Here is a 19,253-nt window from a genome sequence, read left to right as displayed (position 1 = left end):
TTACAAGTTGTGTTATGTATGATCCTTTGTGGATAACTTTTTGTGTGAGTAAATATTTTCAGTTCTCTTGGGGTATATATGTAGGAGTGGAAATGCTGGATCATGTGATAATTATATGTTTAACTTTTTGAGGAACTGCCAAACGATTTTCTACAGCAGCTGTACTATTTTACATTTCTACCAGCAATACATCCCTCAGTTTTATTGTCAGTCTTTTTGATTATAGCCATTGTAGTGGGTATGAAATGGCATCTCATGGTTTTGATTAGCATTTCACTAATGACTAATGATGTTGAACATTTTCATGTTTTTTTCTTTTTTAAGTCAAATTCAATTAGCCACATATAGCACATTATTAGTTTCAGATCTTGTGTTCACTAATTCATCAGTTGCGTATAACACCCAGTGCTCATCACATCACCCAGTTACCCCATCTCCCTACCCACCTCCCCTCCAGCAACCTTCAGTTTGTTTGCTATAATTAAGAGTCTCTCATGGTTTTTCTCCCTCTTTGATGACTTCTCAGTTTTCCCTCCCTTCCCCTAGGATCCTCTGCACTGTTTCTTATATTCCACATATGAGTGGAACTGGTGGGTATTATTTTGAGTGAAGTAAGTGAATCAGAGCATTTTCATTTTTTTAAGAGATTTTATTTGTTCATGAGAGACAGAGAGACAGAGAGAGAGAGAGGCAGAGACACAGGCAGAGGGAGAAGCAGGCTCCATGCAGGGAGCCTGATGCAGGACTGGATCCTGGGCTGAAGGCAGGAGCTAAACTGCTGAGCCACCCAGGGATCCTGCATTTTCATGTTTTATTGGCTACTTGTATATCTTCCTTAGAGATATACCTGTTCTGATCCTTTTTCAATTTTAATTTTTTATTGTAAATGTTCTTTTATATATTCTGGATGCAAATCCCTTGTAAGATATATTATTTGCAGATATTTCCTACCATTATCTGGGTTTTCTTTGCTTTCCCCCCCTTTTTTTTAAAGATTTGTTTTTTAAAGAGTTTATTTATTCATGAGAGATACAGAGAGAGAAGCAGAGACACAGGCAGAGGGAGAAGCAGGCTCCCTGCAGAGAGCCCGATGTGGGACTCGATCCCAGGTCTTCAGGATCATGCCCTGGGCTGAAGGCAGGCGCCAAACTGCTGAGCCACCCAGGGATCCCCCAAGATTTTGTTTATTTATTCATGAGAGAGACACAGGCAGAGGGAGAAGCAGGCCCCCTGCAGGGAGCCCAGTGTTGGGGGGGGGGGTATGACTTGATCCCTGCATGTAGGATCATGCCCTGAGCAGAAGGCAGATGCTTAACCCCTGAGCTACCCATACATCCCTCCCTGGATTTTCTTTTTCATTTTCTTGATGGTATCCTTTGCAGCACAAATGTTTTTAAGTCTAATGAAGTTCAATTTATTCTTTCTTTTTTTGTTTATAGTTTTGGTGTCATATATGAGAAAGCACTGACTAAGGTCATAAAGATTTACTCTTATATTTTCTTTAAGAATTTTATAGTTTAGCACTTATATTGTCTTTGATCCATTTTGAGGTAAAATTCCCATATATTGAATTAGGTGTACAGTTTTGCCTAAAATCTACACTTATGTAACTCATTGTCATACACTATTTCTGTCTTTCCAGAATATTCTTTTTGTGCTACCTAATCATTTTGATTTTATTTATCTTAGATTAATTTAGCCTGTTCTAGATCTTTTTGTAAATAGAACTATGTAGTATGTACACTTTTGCATTTAACTTCTTTATTCAGCATAATGATTGTGATATTTGTCCAATGTATTACTTGTATCAGTGGATCTTTATTTTTTTATGGCTAAGTGATACTGTATTTTTGAATATGACATATTTTATCTATACTTATCGATGGCCAGTTGGGTTGTTTTCATTTCTGGGCTGTTGTGAATAAAGTTGCTATGAATGTTCTTACAGAAATTATTTGTTTTGAGTTACTCTGATGAGGGGTTTATCACCTTTTTTGCATCTTTTTTCACTGAAATGTAGTTGACACACACTATTACATTAAATTTAGGTGAACAACATAGTGATTCAACAGTTCTGTAGGTTATGCTATGCTCATCAGAAGTATAGTTAACCATCTGTCACCATATGACATTATTGTAGTATCATTGACTAATATTCTTAATACTGCACCTTTCATCCATGTGACTTATTCCATAACTAGAAGCATGTACCTTCCACTCCCCTTCACTCATTTTTCCTATTTCACCAATCCCTGGCAGCTATTAGTTCTCTGTATTAATGGGTCTGTTTCTACTTTTTTGGGTCCATTTTATTTTTTAGATTCCATACATAAATAATATGGTATTTGTCTTTTTTTAAAAAAGTATTTTATTTATTCATGAGAGACACAGAGAGAGAGAGAGGCAGAGACACAGGCAGAGAGAGAAGCAGGCTCTATGCAGGGAGCCTGATATGGGACTCGATCCCGAGACTCCAGGATCACGCCCTGGCCAAAGGCAGGCGCCAAACCGCTGAGCCACCCAGGGATCCCTGTCTTTTTCTTTTTGACTTATTTCACCTAACATAATACCCTCTAGGTCCATCCATATTGTAATGAATGGGAAGATTTCATTCTTTTTTATAAATCATATTCCATTACACACACACCACATCATCTTTGTCCATTCATCTATCGATGGACACTTAGGTTGCTTCCATACCTTGGCTATTGTAGATAATGCTACAGTCAACAAAGGAGTGCATATATCTTTTTTTTTTTTTTTTTAATGCTAGGAGAGTTACCAGTTTTTTTTTTTTAATTTATTTTTTATTGGTGTTCAATGCATATATCTTTTCTAATTAATATTCTCATTTTCTTTGGGTAAATACCTAGTAGTGGAATTACTGAGTCACGTCCCATTTTATTTTAAGTTTTTTTAGGAGTCTTCATACTATTTTCTGCAGTGGTTGGACTGATTTACATTCTCATCAACAGTGCGTGAAAGTTTCCTTTTCTCCACATCCTCATCAGCGCTTGTTATTTCTTGTCTTTTTGACACTAGCCATTCAAAGAACTGATTTTAGATTATAAGACTTGGTATATAGTAGTAGAAGTCCTTCAAGATTGACAAGGCTATTCTTGTTTCTTTGCATTCTTATATAAATTTTGAAATAAAATTATCATTTTCCTAAAAAAAAAGACATGGGATGAAATTTAAAACAATTTTTAATTCTAGTATAATAATATACAGTGTTCTATTATTTTCAGGTATACAATATAGTGATTTAACTATTCTATACATTACTCAATGCTCATCATGATAAGTATACACCTCTTTCACCCATCTCCCATCCATCTCCTCCCCTTTGGCAACCAGCAGTTCTCTGTATTCATGAGTCTCTTCTTTTTTGTTTATCTTTTTTTCTTTCTTTGTTTTGTTTCCTAAATTCCACATATGATTGAAATTATATGGCATTATTTTTCTTGACTGACTTATCTCATTTAGCATTATACCCTTTGGATCCATCCATGTTGTTACAAATGGCAAGATTTCATTCTTTTTTATGGTTGAGTAATATTCCATTGTGTGTATGTATATATACAGACATACTACATATATACATGCATGTATATACATATACACTACATATTCTTTACTCATCTATGAATTGACGAGTTGCTTCTATACCTTGGGTATTGTAAATAATGCCGCAGTAAATACGGAATTTTGACTGATACTATAGATTTTCTCTTGTACATTTGCTGTTTATTTCATTAATTTTTGTTTATATTTTTATTATGGGGACTTTGTTTCTCAAAGTATAATCATCTTTATAATAATAATCAAATATAATATAAAACTGTTTATATTAGATAAGAAGCCTCCAGTGTTAATTTCTTTTTAAATAATTGAAACATATTTGCCCCAAAAGGACAGGTGAACACAAGTTATGCTGAGGGAAAGAAAGACTCTGCTTACAGAAGCATTTTTATACACGTGTGGTATGGGGTAATTTTGCTAAAATGTCCTTCAATATACTGAGCTACTTTATATTACTATTCAAAATATAGATTGAATTGAAGAGACTTATGTATTTGAAAGATGAATTAGTGAAGAAGGGAAAGTATGTATTTAAGAAAATTTAGTGATTATTTTCTGTGACACTGACCTTGTCTCAGTATTTAAAAATGCTAATTGGTGTGTTTACCTTTGTTTTCCTAGTGATATGCAGCTTTCGAGGATCTGTCCCTCAAGGGTTGGTCTTAGAAATAGGAGAAACAGTTCAGATTCTTGAAAAATGTGAAGGTAAGTATGGACCTATATAGTACACAATTAGTGATAATTTTGGGTAGTATTATATACATTTATTGTGTAGTCTTAGATTATAAGCAATCATTTTGAAAGCATAATTGACCACATTATGATATATTGTTATAAAATCCTTCCTAATCTATGTTTATCATAAATGCAGGCTATTTTGGTTCTAATCTGATAGCAACAATTAAATAACTCAATGTTGGCCCTCAGAACGTAATTTTTACATACTATGTTAAATGATTAATTTTATAATCAAATAATCTTCTACCCATGCTTAGCTGCATTTGAATAGAATTGTAATTAGTTCATTTGTGTGTTTCTGTTTGGATGTGATCGGTTATAATTAAAACAAGGCAGTAAATATGCTCAAATGAAGTTTGGCTTGACTATTAGCCTCTTCTGTGATGTATATAGTTATTTCTGCCATAACATTTATTTATTATTGAAAAATGTAACATTTTTCAAAATCATGCACTCAGGGGCACCTGGGTGGCGCAGTTGGTTAAGCATCTGACTTATTGGATGCAGCTCAGGTTGTGATCTCAGGGTTGTGGGATTGATCCCTGTGTTGGGTTCTGGGCTCAGCACAGAATCTACTTAAGATTCTTTCTCCCTCACTCTTTGCCCCTCCCCTTCACTCTCTCTCCATCTCTAAAATAAATAAATCTTTAAAAAAAAAATCATGCACTCAGATCAACAAGATACATAGGAAAAATTAAGTTAGGGAGAAATCACATAAAATCGGAGTATTGACAAAACCAAAATTGATACCATGGGTATCTGGGCAGCCTAGGCTCGCAGTTCAGCAGGACTAGAAGCCATCTCAAATTATATAACAGAATGGATGTATCTTGTAAGAAGTTACTGTGGCCAAAGATGAATGGATAAAGAAGATGTGGTTTATGTATACAATGGAATATTACTCAGCCATTAGAAACGACAAATACCCACCATATGCTTCAACGTGGATGGAACTGGAGGGTATTATGCTGAGTGAAATAAGTCAATCGGAGAAGGACAAAAATTATATGGTCTCATTCATTTGGGGAATATAAAAAATAGTGAAAGGGAATAAAGGGGAAAGGAGAAAAAAATGAGTGGGAAGTATCAGAAAGGGAGACAGAACATGAAAGACTCCTAACTCTGGGAAATGAACTAGGGGTGGTGGAAGGGGAGGTCGGTGGGGGGTGGGGGTGACTGGGTGATGGGCACTGAGGTGGGCACTTGACGGGATGAGCTCTGAGTGTTATTCTAATATGTTGGCAAATTGAACATCAATAAAAAAATAAATGTATAAAAAATTATATAACAGAATGGAAATGTTGCTATATGAGCATGGGGATAGGGGAGACAATGCCATGTAAATGGAGCTCTGATCCAGTTGCCTACTGTTAAGGTGGATATGGAAGTAAGTATAACCTACCATGACCCAGGAATATGTAAGTTTGGGAGTGCACTTTTCTGGAAAGGGAGCTCTTGTGCAGCAGTCATTTAACATTTTCTTAAAACAAATACAAATCAGTACCCTTTCATGATAAAATCTCTAGGCAAAATAATAGAAGGGAATTTTCTTAATCTGGTAAAGGATGTCTAATAAAAAGCCTATAGCAAATACCATTATTCATTTATAAAATATTGAAAGATTTCTCATTGAGATCTAAAAATGAGACAAGGAGACTTGGTATCATTGTATATGTTGAACATTATACTGGCAGTACCAGCTAGTGTGGGAAGAAAAATAAGATACGTAAAGAATGGAGAGATAAGATTGAAACTATCATTTGTACATGCTTGTGTATATGAACATCCAGTAGTCTCTGTTAAAAAAACTCTGGGAATAGGGATCCCTGGGTGGCGCAGCGGTTTGGCGCCTGCCTTTGGCCCAGGGCGCGATCCTGGAGATCCGGGATCGAATCCCACATCGGGCTCCCGGTGCATGGAGCCTGCTTCTCCCTCTGCCTATGTCTCTGCCTCTCTCTCTCTCTGACTATCATAAATAAATAAAAAAAAATAAAAAAAAATGATACATTTAAAAAAAAACTCTGGGAATAAATATGGAAACTTAAAAATATGATGGGTACAATATCAATATATTAAATATACATTATTTTATATCTATTTGCAACTAAGTACTAGAAAATGAATTAAAGAAATAATGTTATTTATATAGTATCACAAACATCAAATGCCTAGAAGTAAATCTAATAAAAAATGCAAGACATCTACATTAAAAGCTACAAAAACATTGTTGATAGAAATTAAGGAAAATCTAAATAAGTGGAAACATATACCATATTTAGATTGAAAGACTTACTGTCATAAAGATGTCAGTTCTTCCCAGATTGATCTTTGTTTAATACAATCCCAACAGAAATCCATCAGGTTTTTTCTTTTTTTTCCTATGGATATTGAACAGCCTATTCCATCATTCATTTGAAAATGCAAAAGGTAACAAATAGCCAACACAATCATGAAGAAGGCAAGAAAGTGGAAGGTTTATACAACCAGATATGAAGACTTATTATAAATGAAGACATTGTGGTTTTGGGGCAATGACAGAATAAATGAAACAGAATAGAGGGGCCAGAAACATACCATCATGTGTATCATCATCAGTGATACATGAAACAAGTGAAAGTTGCAGTGCACTGGGGAAATGATATCCTTTGCAAGAGATGATATGGGGCCACCTGGAATAAAAGATGATAGCACATTCAGTAAGTGTTATTGTGTCAATATCGAAAGCAATGAATTGTGATCTCTACCTCATAGCATTTGTCCCAAACACAATTTCAGGTGGATGGTAGACCTAAATGTGAAATGTAAAACCATAATGTACCTTGAAGGAGATACAGGAAAATATTCTTCTTGGCCTTTTTAATTTTGCTTTTCAAAAGACCTTATGAAGGAGAGAAAAAAGGCAAGTCACGGTGAGAGAGATGTTTGACAAAGGACTTGTATTTAAAGTATCTAAAGAACTATTACAAATCAAAAATAAGATATTCCAATAGAAAAACGAGCAGAAGGCTTGATTAGGCTCCTCACAAAACATATTCCAGTGGTTCATAAACATTTGGAAAGGTGATGGGACACCTGGGTGGCTCAGCGGTTGAGGTCTGCCTTTGGCTCAGGCCGTGATCCTGGGTCGGGGGATGGAGTCCCTCATCCGGCTCCCTTGGAGAGCCTGCTTCTCCCTCTGCCTGTGTCTCTGCCTCTCTCTCTGTGTTTCTTATGAATAAATAAATAAAATCTTTAAAAAAAAGTTTGGAAAGGTATTTGAGTAGATCTCTTAATTTCATTCAGCAGGGAAATACAAGTTAAAACCACAATGAGATACCACAACACAGCCACTGGAATGACTAAAATTCAAAACTTTGGCAATACTAAACTGCTGGTAAGGTGTAGAACAACTGTTACTTTCATACACTGCTGGTGGGAGAGGAAATGGGGTAACCAGTTTGGAAAAGTATTTGGCATTATTAACTAAAGTTGAATGTACATATACCTGATGATCTAACATATCTATTCATAGGTATAAATCCAACAGCAAAATACATGTATAAGATGTTAGTGATCACTTTATTCATAATTGTTGCAAACCAACCTGGAAAAAATATATGTTCATCAACAGCAGGATGGTATATTCATACAATTGAATGTGACACAAAAAGGAAGTGAATGAATTATTACGTACAGCATTACAGATGAGTCTCACAGATACACTCTTTTTTTTCAATAAATTTATTTTTTATTGGTGTTCAATTTGTCAACATACAGAATAACACCCAGTGCTCATCTCGTCAAGTGCCCACCTCAGTGCCCGCCACCTAGTCACCCCCACCCCCCTACCACCTCCCTTCCACCACCCCTAGTTCGTTTCCCAGAGTTAGGAGTCTTTCATGTTCTGTCTCCCTTTCTGATATTTCCCACTTATTTTTTCTCCTTTCCCCTTTATTCCCTTTCACTATTTTTTATATTCCCCAAAGGAATGAGACCATATAATTTTTGTCCTTCTCCGATTGACTTATTTCACTCAGCATAATACCCTCCAGTACCATCCACTTTGAAACAAATGGTGGGTATTTTCTAATGGCTGAGTAATATTCCATTGTATATATAAACCACATCTTCTTTATCCATTCATCTTTCGATGGACACCGAGGCTCCTTCCACAGTTTCACAGATACACTCTTGATTGAAGTCAGATGTAAGTGTTCGTGCTGTTATGATCCTGTACACATAAAGTACTGAATTAGGTAAAACTAATATAGCTGGTGATATTTGTCGGAATATTGAAATAACCACCTTTATATCTGGCTTCTTTTGCTACAGTTGTATCTGTGATATTGTTATTTGTAGTAGCAATCCATTTTCCTTTCTGTATCACTTTCAATTTAAGAGTGTGTGCATGTTAATGACTAAAAGAGACAGGAGTGGCATTTGGGATGCTGCAATTTTACTTATCTGAGTGGTGGACATACAGTTGTATATTCTTTGCAAGTTTACTTAGCTGTAGACTAATGATTTTCACACTTATGAATGTTACATACCAGTAAAAAATTTAAAAAATAAAAGGACTTGGTAAATTTTATGAGAAGTATAAAGATGCAACAACATGGTTATATCTAAAAAATACGTTGAACAAATGAACCAGATATGAAAAATTACATTCTCTATGATTCAACTTATATGAAATTCAAGAACAAGCAATACTATAAATCTGTGATGATAGAATAGTGGTTGCCTAGGAGAGTATTGACTGGAAAGAGGCATGAAGGAATTTTCAGGATGATTAAAGAGTTCCGTGTCTTGATGAAATCTGGGTTATGTGTGTATTACACTTGTTAAAGCTTATAGAATGGTACATTCACAGTCTGTGCATGATACTGTATGTAAATTATGCATCAATGAAATGGATTAATGAAAAACCAAGTTACAAACTGGAAAAATTTTTTTTTGCAATAAATGACAAGGATAATATAAAAGAACTCATGTAAACCAATGCTAATAAATAACAAGTGAATAGAAAAATGAACAAAAATATGACTATGGACTCCATAGAAATGCTCAGTCTTGTCAACAAAGAATAGCAAGTTACAATCAGAGTGATGAACAAGTCCATGCATACTAGTTTGAGAATAAAATTAGTCTGATCTTTCCAGATGTTGACCCAGATATTTTTCAGTGCGAATTCTTATATGGAGGATAATGGGGATATCTTGTGATGTTAGATGTGCATATCCTATGATTTAGCATTTAAATGGCTAAGTGTATACCTTAAAGAAGTGTTTTTAAAGCTAGCCTCATCAAATCATTAATGGATTACAAATTTCATTTAGTGCTCACTATCAACATTAATAAAAAATATCAGGAATATTTTGCTATATCAGTTATGATCTACTTACAGTAATAATTTGAATAGGGAATATTTAATATGAATGTTAACTGGTAAAAAGTAATTACTAAAAGGGGTAAAAAAAAAACATTAAAAATTTATAGAAGTAACAGGTGCCAAAGTCAGTGACTACTGAGGAAAAGTCAGTAAGCAAGGAATTAATTTAAAAGAACACTCTCCTCTCTCAAGGCAAAGATTCAGATCCTTTTGGAAAGGCCATGGCTGCCATAGGAACATGTAGCCTGTCAGTGGTCAAGAAACTTGCCGGAGGGCATGGGTTAGAGCTGGCCAATAGCAACAACCTGCTGGGTAGCAGTAAAACTTACGGAATGGTATGAGTGAGCCAGAGCTGGTCCATAAGTGCAGTTCCTCAGATGCCAGAGCCTAAGAGCCATAGCTTGTCTATGGAGGTGGCTGAGATAAGCACTGCTGGGCCTCCAACATGCCGGTCACCTGGCTAGGGTGCTGACAATAAAATAGTGCACTGGAACCAAGAAGGGAAACTCCTTTCTGCTATGGGCTTGCCGTGTCACATTAGTACTCTATTGACAAAGCCTAATGTGGGTGAGTTTGCAAAGAAGAAATGTGGATAGGCTCTATATTAGTCTAGGATTGCCAGAAAAACCAGTAGGAGATATATATGCGTATGTATAAATTTATTACAAGGAATTGGTTTGTATGGTTATAGAGGCTAAGAAGTCCCAGGATCTAGAGTTGGCAGGCTACAGAGAACCAATGTTCTAGTCAGAGTCAGAAGGCCTGAGAACCAGGAGAGCTGATGGTGTAAGTTTCAGTTGGAGTATAAACCTGAAGGCAGGAGGAGGCCAGTGTCCTAGCTTGAAAATGGGCAAAGAAAGTGAAATCTCTCTTATTTCACCTATTTGTTGTATTCAAGCCTTCAGTAAATTGGATGAGATGAGGCTCACTCATATTGGGGAAGACAATCTGCTTTATTACTCAGTTTACCAATAAAAAATGTCAATATGATCCAGAAACTCTCATATACACACCCAGAATAATATTTAACAGTGTCTGGGCATGCAGGTAGTGCAGCCAGAGTAACACATAGGATTAACCATCATAGAACTTAATTCCAGAATTAAAAAGCAGGATAGAGAAGGGTAGATTGGTCCTGAGGGGTAATCAATTGGTAGGTGGCATAATCGCATGTAGCATCATAGATTTTTTTCTTTGTGAGATTTGCTTCAATTTCATGTGTATGGGATTATGATACAAAATCTATTTCTAAATCTAGGCCATGGTAGGAAATATTTGAATGTATTAGTCTGAAGAAACTTCTGCATATGTGCATATGAAGACACCTACAGCATTGTGTGTAGGAGCAAAAAATTGATAACATCCTAAATGTCTACCAAAGAAAATGTTAGGAAAATAAATTTTGGGATCTAACATATAGCATGATGATTATAGTTAATAATACTGTAATATATATTTTAAAGTTGCTAAGAGTAGATCTCAAACATCACTACAAAACGAAATGCTAATTATGTAACTTGATGGAAGGGTTAGCTAGCTGCTCTATGGAGGTAATAATTTTCCAGTATATATCTGTATCAAATCAAAGTGTATCAAAGGTGTAATGTTGTACACCTTAAACTTACACAGTTATATGTTAATTACAGCTCAGTAAAGCTGGAAAAATGTAAAAAAAAAAAGGCAATAAAATAATAAAGAAAACAACAATGAAAAAGAACTTGTTTATATTTCTATTAATTTTTTCAAATTTTTAAAAAAGATTATTTATTTGAGAGAGACAAAGCAAGAGCACAAGCAGTGGGGAGGGTCAGAGAGAGGGAGAAGCAGACTTCCCATAGAGCAGGAAGTCTGATGCATGCATGGCTCAATCCCAGGATCCTGGGGTCATGACCTGAGCCAGAAGCAGATGTTTAGCTGACTGCGCCACCCAGATGCCCCTAATTTTTTCCATTTTATTCTTATGTATTTACTCTGCAGTGAAAGATAAGATTTTAGCCCTGTTCTCCTTTCCCATCCCAAACATATACAAACATGCTTCTTACATTCTTCCAATATACTTATCATCCTGTTAGTTAAATTAGTATTTGTTTTTATTACTATGATTAATTCATGGCTGATACATATATACATATATAGTATATTATCACTGTATCTTGTTTTACTATTTGGTTTCTAGAATTAATATTTGACATATATATTTAACAAGTATATAATTTAAATAAATAAATAAATAAATAGATAAATATACATACATACATACATACATACATAGATCACCTTTTCTTTATCCATTCATCCACTGATAGTTTTCTTTGTCTTAGCTGTTGTGAATAATGCTACAATGAACAATGGAAAAAAGAATCTAGTTTTAAGTTTTTGAGGAACTTCCATACTGTTTTCTGTAGTAGCTGTACCAATTTACATTCCCATTAACAGTGTACCAGGGTTTCCTTTTCTCTACATCCTTGTCAGCATTTGTTATCTCTTGTATTTTTGATGATAGTGATCCTAACAGATGTGAGGTAATATCTCATTGTGTTTTGGCTTGAATTTAAATTTAGAATTAAAAAAAAATAAATAAATTTAGAATTTTGATTTAGAAGTTATTTTGTGAGACCGTCAGGCGGCCTGAGACTTGATTTTGGTTGGTTAGTTAACATCATTTTCCCTGTCATAAATAATACCAAATTCTAATTGTTTCAAGAGCCAATTCAAGTAGGTACTCTGTCTTCATTACATTCCCTCCAAGCCAGGAATTCCACTTAAATTCACTTGCTGGGCGCATGTTTATAAATGACAGTGTGTAGTAAAATTCTCTGGCTTCCTTAGAGAATACTTCCCGAGATAGTATTTATTGCTTATGACATATGCTTTGTGCTGGAAGACTCATGTCACTTATCCCCATTGTGTCTGTTTGCTGATTTGTTACCCGTATAGCTCTTCGAAGCCATCTTATTCATACCTTGTTTTACTGTCTAGATTCATGATCCATAGGGTATTTTGACTTTGGGTCTTGTAGGTATTCCTACTATGGGTTTCTCACTCAATCCCTTCTTCCATTTTACTTTGAACATTTCTGTCTTCTGTCCCCTCATTGTCTTAGTCTGATTTGACTTATCTGCCTATTCCTGTGCTGTCCTTAGTCCTAAAGTTGATGCTGGCTTTTCTGTAAGAAAATTTCCACTACCAAGCTGGAGAGTGTACATCTGATTTTTTCTTAAATTATATTGTAGATACGATAATATATATATAATATATATTTAATAACAGATTTCTTTTTTAAAGTGGTGTGAAAAATCAACTTGTAAAAAAAAGTTTAAAAGTAATCTTTTATTCCAAGAGATCTAAGTAATGTAAATATTTATTAATTCTTTAGTTTCTCTGTGATTAGAATGAATCCAAATGTACAATAGTTATTTTGTTTGCAGAAGGAGAAAAGAAATAATTCAGTATTCATGTTGCTCAAGGTGAATCTATCAGTGAATAGGCAAGGTGAGCCAGTATAAGTCATCTAGAAATCTCCTGATTTCCTCTTCTAATTTTTGATTCATGCATATTCCAACCAGTAAGACTATTTTGTATCAACTTTTCATTTGCTTAATATTTGGTTTTCCATTTCTTTTTTTTTTTTTAAGATTTTATTTATTCATGAGAGATAGAGAGACAGACAGACAGACAGACATAGGCAGAGGGAGAAGCAGGCTCCGTGCAGGGAGCCCAACGTGGAACTCCATCGTGGGTCTCCAGGATCATGCCTGGACTGAAGGTGGTGCTAAACTGCTGAGCTACCCGGGCTGCCCCTGGTTTTCCTTTTCTTGTCTTGCCTTTCTATAATATTCAGACTAAGAGTCAGTATCAGCATCTGCAAACCAGTGTAAACTTTGTTATATATATATATATATATATATAAATGAAAGAAGGTATTGTTGAAAAATTATGTAATAAAAGACTCCAAGTTTGGGTACCATCTTTATTAGTTTCTATTGTTCTTTTTTGGATTAGTATTTGCTTCCACTTTCTAATGGCATTTAAAAACTTAAGCTTTTAAATACCCTTTATCTATAATGTCATTTGCAAATATCTTTGCCCATTCCGTAGGTTGCCTTTTAGTTTTGTTGATTGTTTCCTACACTGTGCAGAATGATGAAGTTCTAATAGTTCATTTTTGCTTTTGTTTCCCTTGCCTTCAGAGATGTGTCTAGTAAGAAGTTGCTAGAGCCTAGGTCAGAGAGGTTGCTGCCTGTGTTCTCATCTAGGATTTTGATGGCTTCTTGTCTCACATTTAAGTCTTTCATCCATTTTGAATTTATTTTGTGTATGGTGTAAGAAAGTGGTCCAGTTTCATTCTTCTACATGTTGCTGTCCACATAACACACTCAACACTCCCCAAAATAAATAATCCAGTTAAGAAATGGACACGAATAGACATTTTCCCAAAGAAGATATACAGAAGACTAAAAGACACATGAAAAGATGTTCAGCATCACTCATCATTAGGGAAATACAAATCAAAACTATACTGAGATGCTACCTCACACTCATCAGAATGGCTAAAATTAGCAAGTCAGGAAATAAAAGATGTTGGTGAGGATGTGGAGAAATGTAAATCCTCTTAAATTGTTGGTGGGAATGCCAACTGGTGTAGCCACTTTGGAAAATATGGAGGTTCCTCAAAAAGTTAAAAATAGAACTACCGGGACACTTGGGGAGCTCAGCAGTTGAGCATCTGCCTTCGGCTCAGGTCATGATCCTGGGATCCTGGGATCCTGGGATCGAGTCCCACATCAGGCTCCCTGCTTCTCCGTCTGCCTATGTCTCTGCCTCTCTCTGTGTGTCTCTCATGAATAAATAAATACAATCTTTGAAGAAAAAAGACAAAAACAAAAAGGAGGAAAAATATTTTTGGTGAAGCTATTGAAATAAAATGTTTATCTTTTAAAAACAAAACAAAACAAAAAAAAAACCAGAACTACCTATGACCCAGCAATTGCACTACTAGGTGTTTACCCAAAGGATACAAATACACTTATTTGAAGGGGCACATGCACCCCAATGTTTATAGCAACATTATCAACAATAGCCAAAATATGGGAAGAGCCCAAATGTCCATCAACTGATGAATAAAGATGTGATGTCTGTATAAAATCAATTACTCAGCCATCAAAAAGAATGAAATCTTGCCATTTGTAATGATGTGGATGGAGTTAGAGAATATAATGCTAAGAGAAATAAGTCAGAGAAAGGTTCACTCAAATGTGGAATTTAAGAAACAAAACAAAGAACAAAGGGGAAAGAAGGAAAAAAAAGGAGGCAAATCATAAGAGATTCTTAACTATAGAGAACAAACTGAGGGTTGCTGGAGGGGAGGTGGGCAGGGGAATGGGGTAAATGGTGATGGGTATTAAAGAGGGCACTTGTGATGAGCTCTGGATATTATATGTAAATATTAAATCACTAAATTCTATTTCTGAAACCAAAATTACATTCTATGTTAACTAGAATTTATTATTTATTTATTTATTTATTTATTTATTTATTTATTTAGTGTGTGTTGTTGGTTTTTTTTAATTGAAGGTCCCTTACTGGTCCTGTTTCCATGAGTGCCAAGACCAGGGGAAAAGGGGAGGGGAACCAGGTGGCGCAAGGAAGGGTCATCTCCACAACATTCCATTTATAAACAGAACTAAACAGACAAGCACAGAGTCACTATTGCGGTTAGAAGTTGACAGCATGGGAAAAGGGAGGAACAGGTGAGGAGCTGGGGTGTCGTTAAAAAATAATACAGCCCCCCCCCCAAACTGGGGTGCCTGGGGGGAACTTGGTCTGCTTCAACCCAAGAGGAATCAGAAGATCAAAAATGGTTTGGGAAAGCCAGAACCATCAGGGATAGAGGGAGGAGGAAGGTCCAGAGGGTGAGGGGGCTGTTTGGCAACTGGGGTGAAGAGATTGCCCTCCCCCTGCTGGGATCCCCCCAGCCCCTCCGGTCTGGCAGGAAGGGGGCAGCTGCAACCCCATGGGCTGGTCTGGGGCTGCCAGATGCTCCAGGCAGGGGGCTGGAGGGGGCTCACAAAGGCTTGCTCTCCAGAGAGATGATGGCACTGCCCCCCCCAGTTTCTCTGTCAGGGTGCAGTGGTCCTTGACCTCCTCGTAGCAGTTTGCTTGTAACTCATGCTTGAACCCGGTCAGCTCTTTCTTGATGGCATCCTTGGAGCTGGCATAAATCATTTTGCTCGTAAGGGGTGCAGACTCAGGTGCCCAGAAGATAAACACCAGGTCCTTCTTGCTCTCATAGTATGCATCATAGAGGGCATAGTGGCAGTCCTTGTCTGGTAGCATCTTGACAAAGGTGGTGTAGGGGTCGTCGGCAGTCTGGCCCACATCACCGACCAGGATCTCCTTGCCCTCCTCGAGGATGATGTTCTTCTTGTCCTCACTCAGGCAGAAAAGAACTGTCTTCTTGCGCTTCTTCACCTCCTCTGGTGTTGAAGACTTAACGCACCTTCATGTCATTGAACACTTCTGACAGCATCAGAAACCGCCACGCTAGAGGCCATGTTTCCGGAAGCGAAAGGGAGATAGCAAAACGGGTCAGAAGAGATGAGAGCCGCTGCAGCTGCCACCAGGATCCAACTGAACCTGTTAACTAGAATTTAAATAAAAACTTGAAAAAAATAAAAACTTTAAGTTTTAATGTAATTTTATGGGTAAGAAAATTTGCGTCTTTCTGATAAGAAAGTCTCCTTGTGACTATAAAGACTATTTCTGTTCACTTTAAGAAATGATTTATGTATGATTTATGTATGATTTATGTATTTGTCACAGAATTTCAAATCACGGTACTTAGTGTACATTTATATAATATAACTCTGAACTCTTAACTATTACTTTTAAATGCTTTTGGAAGATTTTTAATTATGTTTGCAACTTAAGTTAATGTTTAAAAGTAATTAAGAGTTTCATAATAATCATTTGCTCTCTACCATGTTCTGGGCAATAGTGGTAGATATTATACATTCATTATTTCAGCTAATACTTAATATGACCTGTGAAACATTACTGCCTCCATATTTATTTGAGGAAACTGAACCTTATGAGAGTGAAGAGAAGATAGGTAGTATGTGGCAGAAAGGATTCTGCTTGTCTGCTCTGAGTAAGCTATTTGGAATTCATTGAGACTCTAGTTTTGGAAAAACAACTATTTCTTGAGATTCACTTCTAAAGTCTATTGAGTTGTGTAGGGCTTGCTGTTTCTCCAAATAGGTTACTTTCATAAGTGAACAAATAAACACTTAACAGGTGTGTTTATGAGGCTTTCTGTTTTTGGACATTTGAACAATAGAGGTTAGGAAGGTTTTCATTTGTGGAGTATTGTATGAGAGTTTGTTAAGTTACTAATATATTTTGGGTTATAAAAAAGAAGCCTCAGGATTTGAAGTTTAAATAGATATGTGTTTGCCTCCCTTGGGTTTGTGGTGCAGAGGAGGATTGTAAATTTTTTTTGTAGTTTTGTGTTTATACTTGAAATCAGATTTATCAGGGGTTCAGAATGATGCTGATAATCGAAGTCTCATGAGATCTTTGATGAGTGGCCCAGGCATCTTAAACTGTTCTCTCTTCTCTTTGTACTCTCATTTCCTACCTATTCACTGCTGTTTCCTAGTATACCTTCATCAGGATACACCATTGGTTTTGTGAATAGGATAAATGGAATGGATCTTGGGAGACCAGGGTTCTACTTCTAGTTCTGTTGTGGATGATTTATAACAGCATGACTTTGTGATGCCTTAGGTTCCGCTCTGTAAGATATTCAAAATAGCTATTTTTTCCATAGACATTTTAGGCTGATAGGTGAAGTTTGGGCTTCTCGCAGGAAAAGCACAGGTATGTTCAGATATGCTGGATGGTATTCCTCTCAATTTCTCTATTACGCTTTGGGTGCTGCTACTAGGACTGAGAACAGATCATGCATCTTTGCATAACATCTTTATCTCTTTTTGTGCCAGGTCTTTTTTAAAAAGGTTTTATTTATTTATCAGAGAGAGAGAGAGAGAGAGAGAGAGAGAGAGTATGCGAGCATGAGCAGGGGGGAAGGGCAGAGGGAGAGGGAGAGGCAGGCTCCCTGCTGACACGGGGCTCAATCCCAGGACCCCAGGGTCACGACCTAGGTAGAAGGTAGATGCTCAACTGAGCCACCCAGGTGACCTCTGTCAGGTATTCATTCTTTTTGTTTTTTTTTTAAAAAAATTATTTTTACTTATTAGAGAGTGTGGTGTGGAAGGGTTGAGGGAGAGGGAGAGAGGGAGTCACAAGCAGACTCTACACTGAGCATGGAGCCCCTGTGGGAGTTGATCTCAGGACCATGAGGTCATGACCTGAGCTGAAACCAAGAGAGTTGGATGGATGCTTAACTGATTGCACCACCCAGGCACCCCAGGTCTTTTTAAAAGACTTTTAAAATTCTTTTAAAAATTCTGCTTTTAAAATTCTTCATTCTTTCATTTATTATTAAATGTGACCATAAATTTACAAACAGTTTAAAAACAAATGTTACGGCATATACATCTAGATGAATGTTATGTTTAGAAAAGTCACAATGGTAGATTATATAATCATTCTTTCATTTATTATTAAATGTGACCATAAATTTAGAAACAGTTTAAAAACAAATGTTACGGCATATACATCTAGATGAATGTTATGTTTAGAAAAGTCACAATGGTAGATTATATAATTATATAATTAATACAAAGTCATGCTATTATAAATCATCCACAACAGAACTAGAAGTAGAACCCTGGTCTCCCAAGATCCATTCCATTTATCCTATTCACAAAACCAATGGTGTATCCTGATGAAGGTATACTAGGAAACAGCAGTGAATAGGTAGGAAATGAGAGTACAAAGAGAAGAGAGAACAGTTTAACAATGGTAGATTATATAACATCTAGATGAATGTTATGTTTAGAAAAGTCACAATGGTAGATTATATAATTAATTCTAATATTGAGCTTTTTTTTTCAAAAATTATTTGGAATGCCCCTCAAAATAATTTTACAAACTCCCAAAAGGATGAAAATTTGCTACCATATTGAAAGAATGTTTGGGAACTTTTGGGTTACAATGGAGTATTGAATATTCGTATTTGACTTTACTTTTTTCTGAAATACTACAGAATGAAAGTATAAAGGTTTAAAATTGCAGTGCACCCACAAGAATAAGCAAAGTTGGCAAGGCATTGGAAGAGTGGAAACTATGGCTTTACCCATCGAAGGTAACTGAATCCCAGGCATGTAGTAGAAAAAAGCTGGGAACCAACCTTCTTTATACTGCAGATCCTTAAAAGACAGGAATTGAAAGACAGGAATTTTGGAAATGAGGATGAAATTATATAGCTCTTCTTCTACCTTCATTTCATTTGGTGGCAGCTCCTCTCTTATCCTGGTACAAGGTAGTTTGTTTGTTTGTTTATTTATTTGAGAGAGAGAGGCGCAAAGGGAGAGGGAGAGAGAGCCCAAAGCAGACTCAGTATTAAGTACAAAGCCCAACACAGGGCTCGATCTCA

The 19,253-nt window shown here is 36.2% G+C and overlaps 1 protein-coding gene and 1 pseudogene across 33 annotated transcripts in view; one reads left to right on the top strand and one right to left on the bottom strand.

The window, feature by feature from the left end:
- The window catches only part of DOCK3 (dedicator of cytokinesis 3), a 523,288-nt gene that overhangs the window by 71,917 nt on the left and 432,118 nt on the right, over nt 1–19,253 (top strand). For all 33 annotated transcript variants that reach the window (XM_072720925.1, XM_072720928.1, XM_072720921.1 and 30 more), the window contains exon 2: nt 4,204–4,287. In XM_072720925.1, the coding sequence (XP_072577026.1) occupies nt 4,204–4,287 (84 nt within the window). The remainder of the gene's footprint in view (nt 1–4,203; nt 4,288–19,253) is intronic.
- Nucleotides 15,722–16,279, bottom strand: LOC112910857 (cofilin-1 pseudogene; annotated as a pseudogene).

Source organism: Vulpes vulpes, chromosome 9 (assembly GCF_048418805.1).
Source record: "Vulpes vulpes isolate BD-2025 chromosome 9, VulVul3, whole genome shotgun sequence".
NCBI lineage: Eukaryota > Metazoa > Chordata > Mammalia > Carnivora > Canidae > Vulpes > Vulpes vulpes.
The sequence above is the reverse complement of the archived record's forward strand: the minus strand, read 5'-3'. Positions and strand labels throughout refer to the sequence as shown.